Genomic DNA, 25,621 nt, shown 5'->3' with positions numbered 1-25,621 from the left:
TGATAGATCCTTAAAAATCCTTCCTAGTACTTTGATATTTATGTTTAAAGGAGAATGTTGCTTTAAATATACAAAGAAACAAAAATATTAAAGTATTCTATCCTGGTAGCTCATGCTTTGAAAGTAAAACCTCATTCAATACATAATGTCCATGTAACCTGATATTACTCTCGTGGCTGTAGTGTCATAACTTAAATTTAATATGCTATGGAATAACTAAGGTTGTTAGTCAAGCCATTTGATCCATGTTGAAATTCTCACTCCTGTCAATCATGGAGAAGACTTCTAAAGGAAAATGAAGTATTGCACAAGTGAGCTGGCTTCCCCCATTAACTGGATATAGTAGCGAAAGTTGTTTCAGAATGTAAACTGAATATCAGAGGTCACCAATATTGAATAATCTGTGAGAAATGCAAGATGAGTAATGGAGTACAGCTTGCCAAAATTGCTTCAAAACTAAGTCCAAATATTAACTTAATTTAATTTTTTCATAGGTTGTTAGTGTCTTAAGATCTCTACTAGCTCGCCTGGATGAGGTGAAGAAGGAGAGAGAACAACTTGAGAACGACCTAAAATCTGTAAATTTTGACATGACAAGCAAATTTCTGACTGCACTTGCACAGGATGGTGCTATAAATGAGGAAGCCATCTCTGTCACCGAATTGGACCGGATATATGGAAGTTTAACACACAAAGTGCAAGAGACCCTGAAAAAGCAGGATGAACTTCTCAAAGACATTCAGGTACAAAACATTAACAGTAGGTTTCTCCGTGTGACTTTTTTTATAAACTTGGCAGTACTAGCTCATTTGCTTTCCCAGACCCACAGGACCTTCTCAGATAGCAGGACCGCAGATACCTTAACCTTTTATTCTTCGCTCTTTCCTGCTCAGGACTCCCACTATGCTGGAATAATAGCTGATCAAGTGATCTTTGACTGATAAATAGTTCCCAATGAGAATGGGGGAAAAATATAGGTGTTTTCCAGCAGCCTGTGCCACAGGTTTCCGTTGCGAACTCTTCAAGGCCTTCCCTTGCTCCAGTTCAGCAGCATTGTGATGGCTCCTTAAAGGAAGAAGCCTACTGTAACAGGGCTGTTCTGCCTCTACTGTCACTTACACTGTCTCATCCTATCTGGTAAGAGAGACACATTTGGGCTCTGAGGTACAGCTCACCCCTTCTAACCAGCAGCTATAGTTAGACACTTCATCATCAGACTCTTGAAGCCCACCAAGGTATAAAGTTGCACCAGTCATATGCAAATTAGAGTTCATAACTTTCAAACTGTAATTCACTCTGACAATTCCATCCTAGTTTCATACATCAAAAAGCAGGTGGTGCCGGAAGCAGAACTGGTAAAACAAGCAGAAGGAAACATGTCTCTCGAGCCCGTGACAGTTGTTTTCTTGACTACGTCCCATGTAGAAACTACGTTCTTCGAGCATTTTTCCACGTGGGTTCCAGTTGTAGGTGGATATACCTCATGTGTGTCGAGAATATTTTAGCCAGCAGCGTCTGTTGAGTCAGCGCATATGCCCTGTATGTCCTCGCACCTCCACTCCCAAGTCATAAAGGGCAGAGCAGCCCCAGCTGCCACGCATTTCCATCTTAGTGCCCATGACTGAGACAGAGTTACATAGTGTCCATCTATTTCCCTGTTGTATCTTAAATAGTGTTAAGATACTTCTTTCTAGTTAGTGTTTCTATTTTATTTGTGCCTGTTGGTTTAAAAAAAAAAAACACCCTGTTTTCTGGCTCTCCTCTTGGTACCAAGGTGTACGTCATGGCTGAGTCTTGGTCTCTGGGCTTTAAAATATGCCCTACTTTCAAATCGCCTTTGTCTGCAAGTGATTGACATACTAAATGTCTTTGTTTAGGGTAGTCGCATATTGCAGGCAAATGTTCAGTTTGTAAATCTTTCTCTAAATGTACACAGCAAGTTCATGATGCCTGTTTTAAAAAGTATCCTTGATAGAGAAGTCAATGAGGAGTGTCAGACTCTCAAGTTCCTCATCGGAAACAACCTGTTTTAAAACTGATGTCTACCAGTGCTCTGGCTACCAGAAATGCTGTTCTGGGAAGTAGCAGGTCTCCTATCTCTTAAGACACTTCATTCTTCTTGGAAACTGGCTTAGCATCCTTGGGTCAATTGTCTGGGGTGTTGCATCTTCATTCATAGATGAAGCAATTATTCCATCTACTCTTTGCACAATAGTTGACTTTAAGGCATTTCAGGATTTTCTTAAACGAATGGTGGAGATACTTTTTGAAGTTACTCAAAAACATCTTGCACATTTTGACATTTTTACATCTAGTCTCATAAGACCACTGGGCTGTGCCAATGAATGCCCTCAAATCCTCTAAAGATATGTGACAGAGCCCTGCATTGATCTTGGCAACTTCTAAAAAAGCAAACTGAAAACACCAAATTCCGCTATGGGGGTTTAAAAAGAAATAGTCACATCCAGAATTTGAGTGGATTGCACCATGGAAATAAGTGTCCTGTAATAAGAATTGTGAACCAATTCATAGGCTCTAGGGATGGAATTAATGATGGAAAGGGTAAACATCTGAAACTTTGTCCAATGGATGAATATATTGAGAGGTCTGAAGTCCAGTATTGGACACCAACTTCTGTTCTCCTTTTTGGAATGAGGAAGTATTGGGAATAGAGCCCTCAGTTGCAGTACTCTGGAGGCACCATGTTGATTGCAGTCGCTGAAGGAGAGAATCTGTCTCTGCCTGCATCAAGGTGTTATCAGAAGGGTTCATTAAGAAGAATGAGGTCAGTTGTGCGCAGTGGACATCATTACCAATTCAGAGTTTGACCTTTTGATCTTAACTTCCTCAAGGATGGTTGCCAGTTGTCTCAGGAGTGTTGCTACTACCTGAGAGGCAAGACTTTCAAATAATACCCCTATTTTGATGCTTGAGTTTTGAGATCACTCTGCTCAGCAAGTTGTCAGAGATTCACAGTGGTGTTCACTTCTCTGTCCATCTAGGTCTCCTAATCAGCTAGAAGTCCATTCCCCCCCCCCCCCATCTCAATCTACAGTTTATAAGGGCAGAGTTGGATTCTGTATCAGTCAGTACATACCTTCCTCAGGACAGGCTGTGCACTGTGACTCATATTTCAAACTTATGTACACAACGAAAGACCTCAGTGAAAGTGTGCCTAAGCATTCTGGCTCACATGACAACTTGTACTTCCATGACTCCATATGCAAGATGGCACCTCTGCCCTCTTCAGGGATGATTCAGACTGGTTTGTCACTCAACCAGGTGCAGCTTAGACTTATCGGTAGAAGTTCCTCCAAGGCCTTTATCTGCCATGGTCCAGAACAATTTAGAGGGTCACCTAAGCAGGAGGGGCTTACTTAATCACTGAATTCATTTGTCCAAACTCATGGGTAAGTATTTTGGGATTGGGGGTTCCTATGAGACCTATTTGCCACGGATGTGACCAAGAAGTGTCCCATATTTCGTTCTTTATGAAGAGTCCGTCTGGGCTCTTCAGATGCATTTCTGATCTGGTGGGCGTTAGAAGCTGCTTTATGCTTCCCCCACACACACTGTTTAGTCCCAAAGTCTTCAGGAAGATAGGTCAAGACAAGATTCAAATGACACTGATAGCACCTGTGTGGGCGTATCCGTTTTCGTTCTCTGACCTAATTCACCTTATCTGACAACCTTGTCTGCTTCCAGTCCTCCTGGACATCATTTCACAGAACCGAGGCCTGGTGCTACACCTGGAGCTAAAATCTCCACAGCTCACAACAAGAAAATTATCTGGCTAATCTGAATCCTCAAGAGCTTTTGATCCAGCTATGGGACTGGCACGGGGGTAAAAGGAAACCCACCTCACTAGGGGCTAATCAGTCATACTCAGTTGGTGGAGTATTCTGTTCTGGATTATTTATTGTCCCTACAATATTTGGGTCTGTCAATTGGCACTATCTCTGTCACCTTCAGGTTCTTCTCACCTCCCTGCTCCCCAACCATTTCCAAATTTCTGAAGGGATTAATTCATTTGTTTCTCCCAATTTGAAGAGCCCTTTCCTACATGGGATTTCAGTGCAATGCTGATGTCCTTAATGGACCCTCATTTTGAACCTCTGTCATGTTCTTTGTATCATCTCTCCACAAAAACGTTTTATCCAATATTTTAAATGCAAAAGTCTCTTAAATACAACACACATAATTGCCTTTAATCCTCAGAGATACTGCTGTGTTTGAATGCCTTGGATTTTAAATTTCAGGAATTTTAGGCATCCTGTGGGACCAAAACTGTTCGTTCTTTTTTTGCAGAATGCACATCAGGAATTTTCAAAGATGAAACAATCAAACAGTGAATCTAATTTAAGAGAAGAAGTTCTGAAGAATTTAGCTGTAGCAAATGACAACTTTGTGGAACTTGTAGCTAATTTAAAAGAAGGCACAAAGGTATAGTAACCCTTACGGAGCCAGAAAGGGTACATTGCTGTGTCCATGCAAAACTGTACCTAAGCAATAAATGACAGCAAACTTTTCAGTTTTGTCAGATGCATTCCTTTCTTTGGCTTACTGTTTAGTCTTTTCTCTAAAATGTGTATCTGTATAACTTTGAATTGCTGCAGTTGTAAAACTTTTTTGTCATGTTTGTATAAAGACTAACACACACAGACTTGTGCCAGAATAACAAAAGGTGTGAATTACATCTTTTTTAGTTAGATTTAGTTAATTCAGTGCAAGACTGTAGACCAGCCCTAGTATTTGGGGCATTTTTTTCCCTCCATCTAAAGTGATGTCAGGTCACTTTATATAACTTTTATTTGTATGCATTGCTCTCTGTGTAGTCTAGAGAGAGATCAGGAAGGCCATACTCAATTGTCTTTTATATTGACTTTTGGTACTGGAAAGTTGTCTCCTGGACAATTTGTCTTGCTTGCTTACCAGTAAGAGATTAACACTATAGTATTGACTACTAGTGTTATGTAATAGTCTGCTTTTAAAATTTTATTAAACTAGTACCTCCTGTTTAAATATTCTGATCTCTGAGCGGAAACAAATTTGTCTTCCATTTATATAATATATTTGCAGTTGCCGAGACTAGTTGATTAATCTAGTGCAGCAGTTCTCAACACGTGGCCCAATTAACATACAGCTGTGGCCCAGCTGTGTGCTAAAGGCTGCAGGGTCTGCGTGGCTGGTGTCTGCGCTGCCAGGATGCCCAGCTGGCATGGCGGGATCTTGGGCCCCTGGTGCAGCCCAGGCCCTGGCTGCCATGCCCCACCCAGCGCAGCAGGGTCCAGGGCTGCCATGAACTGCCCCACCCTGCAGTGGGGTCCTCTCCTGGCCCCACTCTTTGAAGGGGTCTCAGAGAGGGCACTGGGCATAGGGGCCTTCAGGCAGGGCCTGCAGTGGTATTCAAGTAGATTGAGAACCATTGATCTAGTGCTTTCCAAACAGAGAGCAGATGTATTTCTGTGTTGTCGTTTTACTAGAATCAGAAGATTGGGCTATGAAATGTCTCTTCATAACTGAGTCAATTTATAAAAACATGCATAATGTTAAACATTAACTTGTTTTTTAAATGGGGTGTGAATTATGCTTATGCAGCTCTTAAGACTGTATTCATTGCAATGTGTTCACTTTTTCTTTGATAGTTTTACAATGAATTGACAGAAATCTTGCTGAAATTCCAAAACAAATGCAGTGACATCGTTTTTGCCCGTAAGACTGAAAGAGATGAACTTCTAAAGTAAGAATCTAGTATTTTGTTTAAGCATTAACGAAAATAATCTATATTAGTCATAACAAGTACAACGGTTGTGCTTACTGTGGTACTTAACTGAGAGTAGGAAGAAAGGAAGGATGGCTCTCTGGATAAAGTACAGTTCTCACAAGAATAAGTTGTGCCTTTCTAACACATTAAAATTATTTGAAAGGATCATCAAAAGGATGGTAAAGGGAGGGCAGTTGAACAAATTATGAAACTTCCAGAAATCTCTTCACAAGATGCTGTTTATCATTTTATCCTAGCTATTGTCTGCATAATTTAGCCTTATTCATATTGGTATCCACCCCTTTTTTAAAATTTTCAGATAAATACCATTTAAAGCTGAAGATCATTGCCCCAGAATTCATTATTTGTTTGTCAGAAACGACAGTTGTCCTAATACTTTGGATGTCCTCTGACAGATATTTGGAGTTCACTTGTACGAAACAATTTTTCTCAATGTATCCTGTTGAAGGGAATTCTCAAGCGGTACTTTGTAAAATGAAAAAGTGTTTCCTATAATCTGTTTCATGCTCTACTTTTGTATAGATTGTTTTTACCACCCTCATCATAGTGTTTGTGCACATTCCAGTAGCGCATTAAGCGTTGACTACCTTTCTGTCATATCTTTGTGCTCTCATCCTCTCCCCATGGTGAGAAGCATGTGCAATGGAGTGTCTTGTTTACAGATATTTTTTAATATGCATGTTGCTATGTATTTATGTTAGAGAAAGCAAGATCAAAGAAATGCCCCTCACACTTGGGGTAAAAGGTGATGAGGGGATTCCTGGGGAGTTGATGCCATGATCTTGGACCAGCCCCTGAGAAAATTCTGTCGTGTTGCCTTTTAACTTTAAGTGACCTTTGTTCTATGATAACCCAATTGGACTTCTCTGTACTAGTCACTTGATACACTGCTATTCCATATACTCTTAAACTAACTTTGTTCACTTTCAGAACACTGCTTCTTCCACAACCCCTCTGTTGCCTCTAGTGGTTTTTCCTTCCTTTCTCTGGATCTTTTTATTTTTGCTATGCTTCTGAAGGGAAGTATTCAAGCTGAAAGCGTCAGGTCATAAGGTGATCATCAGCTGGCATCAGGAAATCCTCCTGCCCCCTGTGTGCCCATTAATGTAAACCTAATGCTCCCCATTCAGTCTAATTCATTCTGGTGATCTTATGTAAGGCTAAGATTTTGTCATGGGTATTTTTAAGTCATGGACAGGATGCCAGCCATAAACAAATATGTACACAGTAATGCAGTTTTCACTACAAGAATACAGAAGCTTTTAAATTTCCTGTTAAACCATATATAACTTTGACTACTGACAAGATTGTTAGTGTAAAATGGTAGTTTGCTAACAGTTAGAGCTTTCCATGTTTCTGAAACAGCTTGTTGTATTTCTCCAGGCTGTCATCTTTGAGTGTCTGTCATCTCTCAAGATATCTTTGAGACAAAAATGATCTCTAGCAGTCCGCACTGTTATCGGGCACCAACAAACTTCTCAGAGCTATTATGGCCAAACTTGGAAAATGATCTTAAGTTGCACCAAAATTTTACGTCAGGGCACTTCATTTCAGAAACTGCACTGCTGTAGCTATAAAACTCTGCTTTTGCCAACTCGTTTTCAAACATGGGAATAGACTCAAGTACATTTAGTGATGCAACATCAAGAAGTGTGGTCTGATGGGGGTCAAACACTCGGCAGGCTTTAAAAAAACTGCAGCTGGTTGACAAAACCATTTAGTACCAGTCATGTAGGCTTTCTTAGCTAACAGGTTGTCAGTCATGCCACTGAAGGACTTTGCCAACTGGCAAGATCAGCCAAGTCATTTGCCACTTTACGTGATCTGATTTCTGGTTTTTCATAAGCAGTGCAAGTTGCCATTATTCTTGGTGCAAACAGTTCTAATGCTACAATAGCTGCTTTTATTTCCATTGATTTTACTGCGTGACCACATCTTCAACAGATGAATTACAGCTTCACTCCTATTCCTCCAAAAAAAAAAAAAAAAAAAAATCCACCTAATCCTGCAGGTGGCTGGTATGAAAGTGGACAGCTTCAAACCAGCTGTTCCACCATATGGTTACCAGTGAAGTTGGAATTGCAGGCACTTTCCTTTTGCTGCAACGATTGACTGAACCATGTTTTGTGCACAGGGCAGGAATAAAATGCCCTTTTTATGGCAATGACAACTTCATTTACTTTTTCCAAATGATTTTATCTAGGTTTTGCCCACTAAGTTGAGAAGATGTGCTGTGCATGTTACGTGCATTGCATTTGGAAAAAGTGCTTTGACTGTTCCAAGGTTTTCTTCATATATGCAGCATTGTCAGTGACAAAAAGCAGTGACTTTTTCAAAAAGAACTCCATATTTCTGAACTGTTTCCACCACTGTGTGACTCAGTTTTAAAGTTAAATCTTCAAACACACCCTATTAGTAAAGACTTCAATTCCAAACTACCTTCCCCTTGTCGGCTTGAAGTGTCTGCAAAAGACAAACCGGGATATTCGCTATGTAGCACCCTTCTACATCAGTAGTTTCACCTGCTATGAGACCAATTCCAAAACTTTGATTCAGCAGTTTTCAGGTCATTTACATGTCTTTCAAAAAGCTTTGGCAAGTATGTTTTTTGGAGATGATCCAAGGTAGGTATAGTCTTCATAGAGCTTTCCAGATAGCTTTTCTTAGCAGAGTTGTCTAAGACACGTAGCAGAATGTTAGCAGTGCAGAAACCCTCTGTTAACAACTGTCCTACGATGCATCTGTTCTTTGGTCTTTACAGTAAACAGGTCACTCGTTATTTTTCATAGTTGAGCTTTCTTGCCCAGACCCGATTCAAGGCCTTGTACCGTATGTTTATGCAAAGCACTTTCTGTATGTTTGTCACAGCTTGCTTTTCGCATGTAATCTACAAGAATGTTGCATGCGGTACAAAACATCAGTCCGCCACTTTCATGAAATGTTCCATTTGGGTATTTTACTCCTTCTCTGCTTAGCAGTTTTGTTCATTTTGCTCCTCAGTGTACTTTAGCGTTGCCATTTTTTCTCTCACTCAACTAAAGCTCACGCATGTTGTCATAAATATAAAGGGAAGGGTAACCACCTTTCTGTATACATTGCTATAAAATCCCTCCTGGCCAGAGGCAAAGTCCTTTTACCTGTAAAGGGTTAAGAAGCTCAGGGTTAAGAAGCTCAGGTAACCTGGCTGGCACCTGACCCAAAATGACCAATGAGGGGACAAGATACTTCTAAATCTGGAGCGGGGGGGAAAGGCTTTTGTCTGTTTGTGTGGTACCTTTCCTGGGAACAGATCAAGGATGCAAGCCCTCCAACTTCTGTAAAGTTAGTAAGTAATCTAGCTAGAAAATGCATTAGGGTTTTTTTGTTTTGGCTTGTGAAATTCGCTGTGCTGGAGGAAATGTGTATTCCTGGTTTTGTCTTTTTGTAACTTAGTTTTGCCTAGAGGGTTTCTCTATTTTGAATCTGACTGCCTGTAAGATTATCTTCCATTCTGATCTTAGAGTTCTTATCTTTTTTTTTTTTTTTGTTCTTCTAATAGTTTTTTGTTTTTTAAGAATCTGATTGGGTTTTTTGGGTCTTAAAAATCCGACTGGTCTGTGCTCACCTTGTTTATTCTCAAGCCTCCCCAGGAAAGGCGGTATAACGGCTTGTGGGGATATTTTGGGGAAATAGGAAATCCAAGTGGTCCTTTCCCTGATTGTTTTGTTTTTTTGTTTAAATCATTTGGTGGTGGCAGCGTTTTATCTAATCCAAGGGCAAAGACTTTATGCCTTGGGGAATTTTTAACCTAAGTTGGTAAAAATAAGTTTAGGGGGTCTTTCATGCGGGTCCCCACATCTGTACCCTAGAGTTCAGAGTGGGGAAGGAACCTTGACACATGTGCTCCTCATGATTTACTGCTCAGTTAAAAAAAACCTTATTGGATAAGCAACAACCAGGTCAGGCATTAGACTGTCTGGGATCCAGGGCAGAAACTAAGGAGTGCTCCCCCCCCCCCCCCCCCCCAGGTTTGTATTAATGGAATTTTGAGGAAGTTTTAGAGGTCTCATAAAAATCACAGAATCCTTGACTGACTCTTTGCCTTAATCTCTCTCCTTCCGGTGAATAAGCTAGCATTGTCAAGTGCTTGAGACCCAAGTACCAGGGTGGACTGCCGTTTGATCTTGTGACAGTTATGTTATGTAGCTTAATCAAGCACACCATGAACAGTTGGCAACAGCACAGCTTTTCAGCCTTCATATGTAGGGTGACAGTATCATGCTGCAACAGTGCTATGTACATGGATAAGGCTAGTGCAGTAATATGCTTTTTGAGGGTCATAATCACTTGGCCTTTTTCTTGCTTAAGAAAGCTTATCAAAGCCACATATGTTCTATCTTTTTCTAACCAAATCATCTTATTCACCAAAGCATTGGTGAAGGCTGCTTGATACTGAAACTACTTGGGGAATGTATTACTTTAATCAATACACATGCCCTGTTAACACTTAATCCCCAAATCCTATCCTATCCTTTTTTTTAAGAAGTGCTTTATGTGGAAATTGTGCTTGTAAAGTAAATCTTAACATTTAATAGTGGAGTTTGCTTGCCTGCCCACACCATCAAGCCAACAAAGAGAAACCTAAAGTCTCTCTCTCCACTGTGGTATATTTGAGGTGAGGATTACCAAATTCCCTCTTAAGTCTGACAGTCTCACTTTCTCAGTGTACGGTTAAAGCTATAAAATTAGTGCAAACAAAATATTACCATTCTGTCAGTAGTTGGTTAGTGTCACTAGCATTGTTGTTGCTTGTACTAAGAATTGATCGCCATCAGAAAGTTGTAGTAGGACAGGGTAAGATGATCAGACTTTTCAGGATGTTTGTAGTACATCTCTACTAAAAACTCTTCTGCATTATGCAAAATCTAAATTCCTAGTTGTCAGTAAAACACCTACCACCACCACCCACCCCGCAAAATCCCCAGGTAGTTTCTTGTTTGGCATTGGAACCTTTGGAGCCATAATTTGACAGTTTTCATTTTCATGTTAATCAGGGTATAGGAGGAACATTAAAATGGATTTTACTTTTAGCACTGTAAGAACTTTGTAGTTTGAAAGGCTAGTTTTTAGTCTTTAAATTGTTTTTAAGATGGCTAAAATATCCTAAATTCTTTTAAGCATAAAGTTAAGCTGCAGATGTGCAGGGCTTAACTTTAGAGAAGAAATGCTAGTTAGTTGTTGGATTTCTCCCCTAGAAATCCCTTCACCTAAGATGTTGCATTCTGTTTGTGACACTTTTGGGATGTGGTATTTAATAAATAGTAGTTCCACTGTCTGCAGCAAATTGAGTTTGGCTGTTCATATAACCTTTTTTTATAAAAACCCACCAAGACAGTATTGATCTCTTGTTCACAAGAGATCTCTCATTCCATTAACTCCAATGACAATTTTCTTTCTCACTTAACCAGCAAGACCAATAGTTGGCCAGTTTTATCTCTCTTCTGAGTTGACATTCATATTTGTTATAGTATGAAACTCTAGTTTATTATTAGCGAGATTGGAGAGAATGATACATTTTTCTTTTTCAGTTTTCTGTTTCAAAATGCCACGTACAAATTTCCAGCTGTGACACTTTTGGATTTTACCTAATTTAACATACTTTTATGTGAAGTAGACTTCCCTTAAATGTTAAATGGTTCCTAAAGTCTCTCAGTAGAATTGGCCAAATCTCAAATATTTAGCATTATCCCAACATCTTTGAATATGCTACATTTCTTAGAATACCTGACTTCAATCCCCAAATTTCTGGCTGGAATTCCCAGGAACTCTGATATCCTAAGAAAAGGGTAGTTGTTTGGTGTTTCTTTTAGTATGTTATAGTTTCTGAACTCTCTATGTATCTTTTTAAGATGCTTGCTTAGTAAAGTTTAACTCAAGAAATAGAGATTGCATGCTGAAGAACGTGAGAACAAGTGTTCTGAGAGCTGCGAGTTTCTGGCAGTTTGCATTATTCAAGTGTTTTCCCACTGCCCCAGTTTTCTTAGGGCTAGTTTACACAGGCAGTGCTTTAACGTGGCTTGTGTCGTCATGGCAGAGCGCTGTGGCAGGACTTTTTTTTTTTTTAAAGAAACGTCCACGAGGGGTGTAGCTACCCAGCACTGTCTGGATCTAGCTGCCAGCTGGTGCACTGTCTACACTGGCGCATTACAGCACTGAAACTTGCTGCGCTCAGAAGAGTGTTTTCCACACCCCTGAGCGAGAAAGGTGCAGTGCTGTAAATTACCAGTGTAGACAATGAACCTTGGACTGTTCATTTTAGTGCAGAAGATCATATCCACTGGAGTATCTAGCAGACTAACTTTTCCATCGTACCCTGAAACATGGTCGGTCTTGCCCTAAATTAAATAAAAATGTATGTCATCTGAAATTATTTGTCCTCTGTATGTGAAACAATCACTTTGCAGAGTAAAGAGCTTAAGATTTTTTTTATCAGTATGTCCTAGTCTTGAGGTACCTTTTGTAACCCAAGAGTACATCTACACTGGTAGAGAGATTCTCAGTAGCTTAGCTTGAACTAGTATGTTTAAAAATAGGAGTTTTGGACTTGGTGGGCTAGCTACCCAGTTTGGACGGAGGATGGTGGGGAGTGGTGGTGTCTGAGTTTGAGCAGCTAGCCTTAGCCACTGCTGCAATCCACACTGCTGTTTTTAATGAGCTAGCTTGAGCCAAGGTTGTGCGCGTCTGTCTGCCTGGGCTAGGAGATAGGCTGTAGACATACTTTCAGAGACTCTCAAAGTTGCTGAAACGTTCCTGATTTTTCTAGGAGTATATTTTTCCTAAAGCTTGGCTCACTTAATAAACTATATTCTGGGTGGATTTGGAGCTTGAGTAAGGGCCCGAAGAGGAAATAGCTGTGCAAGTTGTTAAAAGGATTGGCTGGAGGAAGGACTGAACAAGGTGAGATCATTCTCCAGTCAAAAGTGGGTCCAATATTAAGTGTTACGCTTTAAAATAAGATTGACACTGCCAGATCCTGAGTTGTCTTGCCTCAGGTTGTTAGTGAACAGAAATATAAAATCAGCTAAAATCTAAACTATACTTTTACTCTTTTTAACAGAGACTTACAACAAAGCATTGCTAGAGAACCCAGTGCTCCCTCTGTTCCTTCACAGCCTGCATACCAAACTGCAGCAGCTGGAGGAAGTAAACCTGCTGCATCAACTACTCCAACTCCAGCACCCAGAACCATGGTGGTAAGTAAAGGCTTGTGTTATATACAAGTTGATTACAGATAGGCCATGGTTTGTAACAGTATTTGATTATCAGAACTTTTGCATATCAGTCTCTCTAATGTATTGGGGTACAGTAGAACCTTAAAGATAGAAACACCAGTCATGGACTGCCCGATCAACTGGACACAAAATGAAACTGGAAGTAATCACTCAGGCAGCGCGCACACACGCTACTGTACTGTGCCTGAATTGCATCTAAAGGTAGGCACATCTGGGCCTGACCCCACCCTCACATGCACGGGGCACCCACTCACAGCAAGACGCTGGGGCTGCTAACCCAAGGCAGCCAGAGCCAGCCAGCAGAGCAGAAGCAGCTGGGGTTTGCACTGGGTTCTCTCTCTCACACACACACCCCCATTTTTACCCTTCCCCACACTGAGAGGGGGACACACTGTTCTCTCCCCCCCCCCCCCCCCCCCATTTCCCCTCCCCCACACACACACAGCTCTGCAGGCCTGAATGGAGACAATCATGCATTCCAGGCCTGAGTAGGGAGCTCAGCTGCTGTTGAAACCTGGCCTGGAGTCTCAGCTGCTGGATCTGGAGCCTGAACTGCACTTTGTTCAGAGTTATGGACAACGTCCATTCCCGAGGTGTCTATAACTCTGAGGTTCTACTGTATTATATTTTAATATCTATTGCCAAATCAAGGAGGGGCGGGGGGGCCGGGAAAGCATTCAGGAAATGTCAGTGGTTGCAAGTAATAAGGTTTATAGTTAACTTTGTTTCCATTTTATCATCTTTCATTTTGTCTCAAACTTTCTAAAAAGTTTGAATTAAGCAATTATACAGCAACATAAATGTATAACATTGTGTAAAACCAAAAAAAAAATTATAGAATTGAACCTGGTGCTTGCCTTGAAAAACTTGGTCTAATTGATTTTTTTTTTTTTTTTAAAGTCTAGTAAACCACAACCACCAGCACGCCCTCCACCACCAGTGATTTCTACAGCAAATACTCTCTCCCCTCCTGTATCAACAGCCACTGGAGCTACTGCTTCTCCAGTTGGTTCATCTGTAGCTAGCACTGGACCATCACAGGCACAGGGACCCCCTTACCCAACCTATCCAGGATACCCAGGGTAAACTATCAGAATGCTTAAGTACTTCATAGATAATCTAATTTACAACACCAAAAAATGCCTATTTTGTTAAATGTGAATTGAATTTAAATAAGCTGCTTTTAGTGGACACTGGGGTTTCCTTTTCTGTGTTAAGATCTGACATTTCTTCGATTTGTCACGTCTACAGTTCAGATACATGTTAGTATAGGACAGCAATTCTTAAACTGGTCTGTGGACTGCTGTGGGGTCCTTGCTTAACTGACTAGTCACAAAGTGCTTGCTCTCCTTGCTTCTAGTTCTTGCATCGTATTAAAGACTGCTAAAACATATAATGATTGCTAGAGCAATGTCATGTAGTTGCAAATGTGAGGACTCATGATGGTCTACGATGCTGCTTTAGACTTGATTAATGCACTTTTTGAGGGGGGAGATGGGAAGAGTTTGAAATGCTCTTGTAAAGGCTTATTTGAAGAAGCATTAATAGAATTTTACGGATCTCTCTTCCGTGTGCAATATTGGCTTCTTGTTCTATAATTAGTATTGGGTATTCATTTTTATATCTTATGTCCCTTCTCTCTTTAAGACTAGTAGCTATACTGTGGGAACCTCCTGAAATACCCTTACTTGATTTGAGTGCAGGATGGATAAATGTAGCTTATAGCCTTCAATTCTGTCCTCCTGACATGAGAGCTATGTAGTGAGTTTTGTATTGCTACATGCTAAGGGAAGATTCGTGAAGAAAAAATCATCTTTTCATTTAGCTCTTGCAAGTAGTACGTTTTGCATAAGAACTGAAGAATTGGTATTGCCACTCCCTTAATGACAGCACACTTATATAATTGGCAACACCCTACACTCTTAAAATCCCAGAGAGCCTCTTTTAAAAAACATAAATTTCTTTTAATTTTGCAATTGTATTTAGCTTTTTCAGATTCTATCTTGGCTTTCTGGTTGACATACAGTCTGCCTATAGAGTGCAGCATTAGCAGTTCTGGGTCAACTGTCAGGAAGAGTCTTTGTGATCCTGCTTCTTAAAGATGGCATGTGGCCTCTCTCAGGGTGGGGACTGAGTCTTGTTGGGGAGAACTGTGAAGACTCTAGCAAGAGCAGGAGGGAGCCTTTGATAGCTTGTTCTGGCACTCTGCAAAGCTGCCAGGAGAGCAAAGGGAAGGAGTCTTCATCATCCAAGAACCCCTTACTTTTCCTGTGGTCATCACCAGCAGTATATATATACGACCTCTTGTCAGCCTTTCCTCTGGTACCTGCTGCTATGTATGTCCTGTATATCCTCTAACTGCCCCAGACACAAATGTAAAAGGAAGAATGGAGAATTAAGTAGCAACTAGAGCCGACACTGGGGAGAAGAGGCTAGTAAGGGAATCCTATTCAAACATCTGGATGACCTCACGAGATGAGACTTTTTTCCCCTGCACCCTAGGAGCATAGCCAGAATTGGGAGTCATTTGTCAGCTGCAGCTCCTGCTAATGCCTGCCTATCCCCCTGTGGACTTTTCCCACTCCTGTCTCTCTTCCACCTTGTTGTAGCCAGTAGATCGAATGGGATATCTCCCTTTCCGAGGCAGACTCTCTTCCTATTAGTCACCTTTGTTGTTGCATTGAGTACTGCCCCTGATTGAACACAGTGCTATCCAGGCAGACCTTGTCTTAACCAGGTGAGTTGGCACAGTCTAAAAATACTTAATAAATACAATTATATTCAACATTGTTTCTAAGAAGGGGGGGGGGGGAATTGGTTTAGAGCAGGGTCATGGTCTTCCTAGTTATGAAAAGCTGCTGTTTTTCTCCTTTTGCTGAATTTCACTTCAAGGTATTGTGCTGGTTTAATACATGCTTCCTAGAGGTTTATGTGCAGTAGTAAATGCTGTAAAGGGGGAAACAAGTTGCAACTGTCTGCCGTGGGTTCCTTGCCTTTTTAGCTTTCTCTCTCATGCTGCATCTTATTGCTACCTCAGTATTTAACTTGTAATTTTTGCAATTAATGGGTGCTGTTTTCCACAGGTATTGCCAGATGCCAATGCCAATGGGCTACAATCCTTACACCTATGGCCAGTATAATCTGCCATATGCACCACAAATGTATCAGAACCCTGGACAAGTACCATACCCAGGACCTCAGCAACCTGGATACCCTTACCCTCAACAGCCTTATTACCCACAGCAATAACATGTCTGCAAAGAAGTTCTGCTCGTTAAAAATGAGAGAAACTTGCAATAAGCATACTAAAACTTTAGCTCCAATTAATGTATCATACTCTACTGAATGCAGTCTATAGCTCCTGTCTGTTAAATACTCAAAGCTGTATTCCAGTTTCTGACTGCACTAAACCTCTTGAGAGATTTGCTGCTGCTGCAGTCCAAACACTAGGCCCGATGTGATCAGAATTAAATTACAGCATAATTCAACTGTAACTGCACTTGAACTAAACCAAAATGTTTCTTTACAAAAATCTTCATTTCAATAGTAATGGGAATATTTGAACAGTGCGTGCATTGGGTGTGATATATTTTACAGAACTACATGGGGTTTCCTTCTATATTCTGTTGGTTTGTATCTCTTTTTGGTTTTGAGTTTAGTTACCAAGTTGCTATTTTGTCTAATCAAGGCCTTGTAAATCATATAAGTAAATAAAAAATAAATGAGGTAAGAATAGTTTAAAATTTGTTAAACATTTTGCTATTCTCATTACTATAAAAAAGATGTTTTGTGTGACTGTTGTGAATTTGTCCTTTGACTTCTGCTGGTCTACGAAACTGAAGCAGCTGTTCCATAGTTAAGATTGCAACTGAGTTTCCATTTATTCCACCTGCTAATCAGCAAACCAAGGAACAACCAGCTCAGCATTGGTTAGACTAAGTCTAGTAGAATCTGTCTACCAAACATGAAGTGAAATTGGCAAGGGATTTGAGTTAGGACACACTCAAAATAGTTGTTTAAGATACTTTTTGAATTGAAGTTTTTGCCACTTCAGGGCCTCCTCACTTCCCTCCTGCCCCCTCCACCCCTAAACCTCCAGAAAGTCAGGAGAGCTAGCTGCTCACTGCATTCACCTATTCAAGGTCAGGGGCATGGGCATAGGACCAAAGATGGGCTGATCAGAATCAACTTCTCAAAACAAGATAGTCAATGTTTCATGGCTCATCTACTCCAGGCTTAAAATAGGGATCTGATGACTACTGTACTCATCTTCCATATTTTATAAAAAGACTCTACCATTTACATTTTGAGGTCTCTCAGCAAAGAAAAAGGCTAAACAGTTCCCTATGGGAGCTTGTCATCAATGCAGTTTTTGTGGAAAAACTTCGTAAATTAAGACATCTTAAAAATAAGAATGGTCACCACAGATTATTTTTATAACACTTGTTTTAGCATGAGAAAAGAGGAGACTTTTAAAAAGTGAGCTTGCTTGACAGTCCTCAATTCCCTGCTGAGCTGCATTCTTCTTCAGTCCTTTGCTCCCTCTCGAGGTTCTCCAGCCATCTGCACCTGGAATGATCTTCCCAAGGGGCAAGTGTAAATCTATAGTAATGTGCTGTTCTTGGCTCATGGTTTTGGGTTAGGGAATATTCCTGTAGAGCTTGGCCTACTTGCAGTGTTCTCACCTACCCGTCTAAAGCCACATAACTGAGACCTGAGAGGCTTCTGTAGGCTTTGAAGCAAGGCGGGAACACACAAGGGAAGCAGCACTCTCAGTTTCCTTCCCCAGCAATGATATATGTAGGCTTACATTTCATTTTGTATGAGGAAGTTGATTGTGGTTCATGGTTTTTGTGAAACATCTATTAACCATGTCTTTGGGACAGCCTGCATTTCTAGAGGTATGTTTGATAAGGGATTGGATAATCTGTATTGTTGTTGTTTAGTCCACAGTATGACAGTATCCTGCAATAGTGCCATGGCTCAACTTATTTTAGATTTTCTGAACTGCCTCACACAATGTATCCCTTCTAACGCAGATCTTTCTATTGCCACTTTTTATAACTTACCACTTTTTCAAATTAAATATCTGATATAAACACATGATTAAAATATTAAGGCATGTTTTAATTAAAACCTTATTGCCTTTGAGAGTACCAGTCACCATGCCATCTGAGTGCAAACATCTTAAATCTTTCCTAAACTTTTTTTTTTCTGAGTAAATTATATGCCGGGGTGACCAAACCGCGAGCCACATGTGGCTCTTCTACAGTTAGTGTGGCATGCTGCGCCCTCCTACATTCCTCACCCCCATTCTCCACCTACCAGACAGGCAGGGGGGAGGCATCTCAGGGCTTCTGCCAGGGAGGACTGATGCCTGCTGAGAGTGGGAGGACACAATTTAAAAGTTCGTTCCCTTTCCTCTACCTTGCAACACAATGAGTCATGTCTCCCTCTTAACCTCAGCGGCCCCTCCCTGCAGCTCCCAAGCGTTCTCTCTGGGTAGAGAAGCAGTGGCAAACAGCTGGAAGCTGCAGTGAGGGGCTACTGCTTTAGCTCCATGGGGAGAGGCAGCAGCAAAAGCAGTGGCTCTTCCTCCAGCTCTCAACTGTTTGCAGTTTCCTTTCCCCATGGCTGCAGCTCCTAGCTTACCAGCTCCAGCAGTGGCTGTGCAGGGAGGGGCCTTAGTGGCACCATGTGACCAAGCAGGACTAGCAAACCCTGGCAAAAATCTGCAGGGGGAGGGGCATGAGAGCCACATGTCCTGCCCCCATGTATCACCTCTGGCTTCTGCCCCATGGGGAGGGGGGTCTTGGAAATAGGCACTGACTCCGTGGGTGCTTGGGGGCTCAAGCACCCACTGAAAACAGTAGAGGATGGTCAGCATACACAAACCACGGGGAGGTGGCAGGAGCATGTACATGACACACAGTGAAACTAGAAGGTGGAAAGGATCCACCAGCAAAAACAAAAATCAGTGCCTGTGGTCTTGGGCTTCAGCAGGAACAGGGCTGAAGCCCTGGCAGGCACGCCCCAGCTCTTGAACTTCTGAAGATTGCCATATGTGGCTCAGAGGGTTACTAAGTTTGGCCACCCCTGTTATATGCATGTATGCTTCCCCCCCACCCTGTGCTCGCGCGCTTGCTCTCTCTCTCTCTCCCTGCAAGGTTCATATATTGTGTGCAAACGCTCCCACTATGCTGCATCAAGGAATCTGGGCAAAGCCAATCAGCAACCACTAAGATGTCTGAACACCAATGCAAAGAGCCTGGATAACAAAAAGGGTGAATTAAAATGAGTGGTGCAGGAAGTGAAACCAGATGTTACAGAGATAACAAAAACATGGTGGAATAGCAGTCATGACTAGAGTACAGGTATTGAAGGGTATGTGCTGTTCAGGAAAGAAATAAAGGTAAAGGTTGGGGAATAGTGTTGTATATTAATGACTAGGTAGAGTAAAAAAATTAGAAGTGACAGAATGGATAAAATGGAATCTGTTTTACTGAGGGGGATGAAAGGTAACGGTTCCACTAGAAAAATGCTTTGGGGTTGCCTACAGAACCCCAGGATCTGATTTTGAGAGAGACTAATGAAATAAATACTATGGGGAATTGTGTGATTATGGGAGACTTTAATTTTCCATATATAGATTGGAGAACAAATGACTGGTACAAAAAGTGGAAGTGTGCTAATAAAATTTGCAGATGACAAAATTGGGAGGTATTGCCAATACAGAAGAGGACAGGAATATCATACAAGAAGATTTGAATTACCTTGAAAATTGGAGTAATAGAAATGGGATGAAATGTAATAGTTAAGGGCATGCATTTAGGGACTCACAACAAGAATTTTTACTATAAACTGGGGACGTATCATTTGGAAGCAACAGAGGAAAAAGAGCTAGGTGTATTGGTTGATCATGAGATGCCTATGAGCTGCCAATGTGATGTGGCCATGAAAAAGGCTGATACAGTCGTAGGACGTATGAGGTGAAGTATTTCCATTAGAGAGAGGGCACAAGAACAAATGAATACAAACTGGCCATCAACAAGTTTAGGCTAGAAATTAGACATCTATCCATCAAAGGAGTGAAGTTCTGGAACAGCCTTCCAAGGGGTGTAGTGGGGGTAAAAAACCTAACTTGTTTCAAAACTGAACTTGATAAGTTTATGGAGGGAATGGTATGATGATACTGTCTACAATGGCACATGGTCTGTTCCATGACTGCTATTAGCAAATATCTCTCGCTGCTGGAAATGGGACGCTAGATGGGGAGGACTTTGAGTTACTTCACCTTTCCCAGGTATCTGGCTGGTGGGTCTGACCTACATGCTCAGGGTCTAACTGATCACCATATTTGGGGTTGGGAAGGAATTTTCCCCCAGGTCGGATTGGCTGGGACCCCTTTGGGTTTTTTGCCTTCCTCTGCAGCATGGGGAACAGGCAACTTGCTGGTTTGAACTAGAGTAAATGGTGGATTCTCTGTAACTTGAAGTCTTTACATCAGGATTTGAGGACTTTAGTAATTCAGTCAGAGGTTATGAGCCTATTGCAGGAGTGGGTGGGCGAGGAGGTTCTGTGGCCTGAAATGTGCAGGAGGTCAGACTAGATGATCATGATGGTCACTTCTGGCCTTAAAATCTATGAGTCTGTCTAGAAAATCTGAATTTCTGTGTCCTTTTTGCCTAGCTGTTACCAAGGGAAAGTGTAAAAGTTAAATGTGAATTGGGTTTCAACTACAGGAAGCACCACTTGCAGATGCTCAGACGCTGATGGGCAACAGGAAAAGTAGAATATAAGTGAAAATCACACTTCCCACACACCTGAGTTTAAGATGGGCGCTTTGTGTTTTTTCTCCACAAACACAGTTGAATGGAGAGGAACATGATTCCTGAATTTAAATTTTCTAATGAATATACAGTATAAGGCGAAAGGGAGGGCAATGTCTCATATCTGGTTGGCACAGGCTCTTTATAGACCAGAAAAAAGTAGAGTAGATAACTGCATTTTTAAACCAACAATTAGGGCCTAATCCTGGTTCCACTAGAAAATAATGGTTGATTTCACATTTGGGGACAATGTATACCTTCAGATCAGCGGCACTGCTATGGGTACCCGCATGGCCCCACAGTATGCCAACATTTTTATGGCTGATTTAGAACACCGCTTCCTCAGCTCTCGTCCCTAATGCCCCTACTCTACTTGCGCTATATTGATGACATCTTCATCATCTGGACCCATGGAAAAGAAGCCCTTGAGGAATTCCACCATGATTTCAACAATTTCCATCCCACCATCAACCTCAGCCTGGACCAGTCCACACAAGAGATCCACTTCCTGGAGACTATGGTGCTAATAAGCGATGGTCACATAAACACCACCCTATACCGGAAACCTACTGACCGCTATTCCTACCTACATGCCTCCAGCTTTCACCCTGACCACACCACACGATCCATCGTCTACAGCCAAGCTCTACGATACAACCGCATTTGGTCCAACCCCTCAGACAGAGACAAACGCCTACAAGATCTCTGTCAAGCATTCTTACAACTACAATACCCACCTGCTGAAGTGAAGAAACAGATTGACAGAGCCAGAAGAGTACCCAGAAGTCACCTACTACAGGACAGGCCCAACAAAGAAAATAACAGAACACCACTAGCCGTCACCTTCAGCCCCCAACTAAAACCTCTCCAACTCATCATCAAGGATCTACAACCTATGCTGAAGGACGACCCATCGCTCTCACAAATCTTGGGAGACAGGCCAGTCCTTGCCTACAGACAGCCCCCCAACCTGAAGCAAATACTCACCAGCAACCACACAGCATACAACAGAACAACTAACCCAGGAACCTATCCTTGCAACAAAGCCCGTTGCCAATTGTGTCCACATATCTATTCAGGGGACACCATCATAGGGCCTAATCACATCAGCCACACTATCAGAGGCTCGTTCACCTGCACATCTACCAATGTGATATATGCCATCATGTGCCAGCAATGCCCCTCTGCCATGTACGTTGGTCAAACTGGACAGTCTCTACGTAAAAGAATAAATGGACACAAATCAGATGGCAAGAATTTTAACATTCATAAACCAGTCGGAGAACACTTCAATCTCTCTGGTCACTAAATTAGGATTTCTGACCTAAAAGTGGCTATTCTTCTTCAACAAAAAAACTTCAAAAACAGACTCCAAGGAGAGACTGCTGAATTGGAATTAATTTGCAAATTGGATACAATTAACTTAGGCTTGAATAGAGACTGGGAGTGGTTGAGTCATTACACAAAGTAAAACTATTTCCCCTTGTTATCCCCCCCCACACTGTTCCTCAGACATTCTTGTTCACTGCTGGAAATGGCCCATCTTGATTATCACTACAAAGGTTTCCCCCCCACTTCTGCTGGTAATAGCTCATCTTAAGTGATCACTCTCCTTACAGTGTGCATGATAAACACCCATTTTTTCATGTTCTGTGTGTATATAAATATCCTCACTGTATTTTCCACAGTATGCATCCGATGAAGTGAGCTGTAGCTCACGAAAGCTCATGCTCAAATAAATTGGTTAGTCTCTAAGGTGCCACTAGTACGCCTTTTCTTGTTGGTTAAATGTTACTTTGCTCCGGTGTAGTTTATTTAAAAAACAACAACAACCCAATACTTTTATCATCTGTACTTGTGCGTCAGCCTAGAGCTACTTTGTTGCAGTTCAAAGTGGTTGATTTGGAATATCCCCTCAGCTATTTTGTGAAGTACTTCTCTCTTATAAATCCAGTAAGACCCTTTTATTGCTAGTAGAAATGTCCTATCAAAATGAAGTTGTTTCAATAGCTCTTGGTGGGCAGGTGTTGACGTAAATAGAGGGAAATGTTGTTAAGCTGGGCAAAAGGGCAAAGACTTGAACGGACAGGGAGCCTGGAATTTTCTTATCACAACAGATACTAACCTTCAGAACACAAATTGAACCATGCTGATGTGGCAGTGGTCAGGGAGATGGAGGAGGGGGATGCTAATGTAATTCCTCTGGATATCAGTCCCTTTGAAGCCACCCCCGACACCCAGTGAGGTCTGCATATAGTAGTTCAGACTGGATTCTCCAGGTACCCATAGACAAAGAAAGGATTTTGAATAAATAGCCTGGTTTTAAAATGCCTTTTTCCTGATCCAGCAATCGGACAGGACCTGTGGTCCACAGAGGGCCCCAATCCTTAGGGAAGGATTGGAAGGACTGGGCCCCCTAAAACTGTATGCTTGTTCTGAGTTGAAGCTGTGATGAACTTGAAACTACAAGGAAACCCCTTGCGTTGGGTGTTGAAGAACTGCTACTGCCAGAGCTCATGTTAGGATTGGGGTGATGTCTGGGAAGCTTATTGCACATACGTTTTTATTGTTTTTTATGTTTTCTCTGTAGCGCATAAAATGAGCGGTGTGGTAATTATAACTATGGGGGTTCACACTGTTAACCATCTCTGAAGAGAAAGCAAGCAGGCCTAGCTCTGCTGGGGATAATAGTGAAGACAGGGAACTGTGCAGCCTGATCAGAAGGGAGAGAGAGACATGTGTCTCCACCCAAGAGAGGTGACAGTTGGGGAGCCAGAGACCTGACAGTCCCCTGGTTACCATAGATGGGGAATACAAGTGCAGTTGCCTTTAACTGTGATAGTGGTTTCTTATGTTTTAAAGCAGACTCTTTCATTTGTGTTAAATGGTTCATTTTGTGCCTTGGTGTAGCTTATTTATGGCAAAATAATCACCATAAACTTTATAATTAGGGCCAAATTATACTGTTTGATACAAGTTTGTGCATACTATTGGCATCAGTGGCTGCATGCAGGCTTCCCAGGATAGGTCTTGGCTCCTAAAGTTTACCTTCTTGTTACAATCAGTGGATATAATACTATTACAATAGAATTGGAAAAAACTGATTATGACACCATTGCTACACTTAATAGTTTTTCATTGCTAGCCAGTGGTATGTCAGTGGAGAAAAGTGATTAAAAAGGGGACTGTGTTTTTAAGTCCTTGTAAGAAGATTAGAGGGAGAACATTTCCTAACAATCTCATGGAAGTGAACTTGCTCCACAGTTCAGTAGTCACTGGGGTGTCAGAAAAATGTCCGCAAAAGTTAGTTCCTTTTACTGGCAGTTTCAAAAGGAAAAGGAAACAGATGAGACTTTACTGCCAGTAGCAGGGTCAGTACAAGGTTGGCTGAGACTAATCACTTGCAGTATTTATTCTGTGATCTTTCAGTTCATTCTGGGGGTACAAATTTAATCAACACAGCTATCATTTACAGCTATCTCAAGGTATCATGGGGAAAACTATTAATATCTTGGTCTCATTCATTTCAATTTTCCTGCTGAGAAGTCTAACAGCACAGTTTGTCATGAGAAAGAAATTAGTCTTCTACCAAGAGTAATAAATGCTCAAATTCGGCATCTATCTCAATTCTTACATTGTGATATTAACTTTATACTTACATACTTACAATTCGTTAGTGGTAAATATTTTGAAAGGCAACATCACATAATTGTCTTGATCCATAAACTCAAGGAAATTAACTTAATTCTGGGTTATAAACTGCTCAGTTTGCTATAGTGATAGTGCCCAGGGGCCCCAGTCAGCTATGGAACCTTTTGTACAAATGCATAGGATAACATGGTCCTTGTCCGAAGATCTTACAATCTTGCCACTCATAAAACCAGCAAAAAGGTATGTCTATCTACAAACAGTGTATATGCATATGTAAGTTACTTTCCATATAATTAACATTGGTTGTTTTGCCTTACTATCACTTAAAATATTTCTTTACACACTAATTTTCCATAGATTTCTCCCTCACCTCCCAAAATGGCATTGAATCAAACAAGAGTACAGCTAGAAAAGGCTTCTGAAACAGAGCTGTTACATATTAGTCACCACTGTCTAGTAGGACTAGGGTGACCAGACGTCGCGATAAAATCGACTGTCCCGATATTTAGTTGTTTGTCCCGCGTCCCGACCGATGTCAGCGACACTCTGGCTTTTATTTTTTTTTGCTTCACCGGCCCTGGTTGGGGGGTGAGCCTGTGGCTGTTCCCCCTTGTGTCCCGATATTTTGTTCTTGTCATCTGGTCACCTTAAGTATGACTGCCAATTGATTTTTTTCATAGTTTTAACAAGAACTCCACCAGTTAGTCATGTTGTTCATTTATTGCTAAGGCTTCTGTGTAGTATTTCCATTTAGTCAGTGCTGTTTATTAAGTGAAGTATTATTGCTAAATTAAGGGAAACTAGTGTTTCTGTTAGTAAAGAATTTCTCTGAACATAAAATACAAAGATTTGACACCGCTGCTACTGTAATGTGACATACGCACATACATTTTTCCAAATAGTCTTACAATAATAGTTACATTAGATTTGAATGTTAAGGCCTTTTTCCCAAGTAAAGTTATTATGGAATTCTGGTGCTGTGAGATCACACATTGACTCCTTACAGACTTCTGTTCCTGTGGATATGAAATAACTGATTTGGGAAACTCTTTCTGAAAAACTATTTAAATCAGCATTATCGGCAG

At 41.3% G+C, this 25,621-nt stretch overlaps 1 protein-coding gene across 2 annotated transcripts in view; it reads left to right on the top strand.

Annotated features, from left to right (window-relative positions):
* PDCD6IP (programmed cell death 6 interacting protein) overlaps positions 1–16,851 on the top strand; it is a 58,827-nt gene extending 41,976 nt beyond the window's left edge. For both annotated transcript variants that reach the window (XM_073333071.1, XM_073333070.1), the window contains exons 13-18: positions 495–743; positions 4,309–4,443; positions 5,646–5,740; positions 12,882–13,017; positions 13,957–14,138; positions 16,140–16,851. In XM_073333071.1, coding sequence (XP_073189172.1) covers positions 495–743; positions 4,309–4,443; positions 5,646–5,740; positions 12,882–13,017; positions 13,957–14,138; positions 16,140–16,305 — 963 coding nt within the window. In that variant the 3' untranslated portion in view covers positions 16,306–16,851. The remainder of the gene's footprint in view (positions 1–494; positions 744–4,308; positions 4,444–5,645; positions 5,741–12,881; positions 13,018–13,956; positions 14,139–16,139) is intronic.
* Positions 16,852–25,621: the final 8,770 nt, after the last annotated feature.

Source organism: Lepidochelys kempii, chromosome 2 (genome assembly GCF_965140265.1).
Source record: "Lepidochelys kempii isolate rLepKem1 chromosome 2, rLepKem1.hap2, whole genome shotgun sequence".
In the NCBI taxonomy this organism is placed as follows: Eukaryota; Metazoa; Chordata; order Testudines; family Cheloniidae; genus Lepidochelys; species Lepidochelys kempii.
Note: the sequence above shows the minus strand (reverse complement) of the source record. Positions and strands in the feature narration are given on the sequence as shown.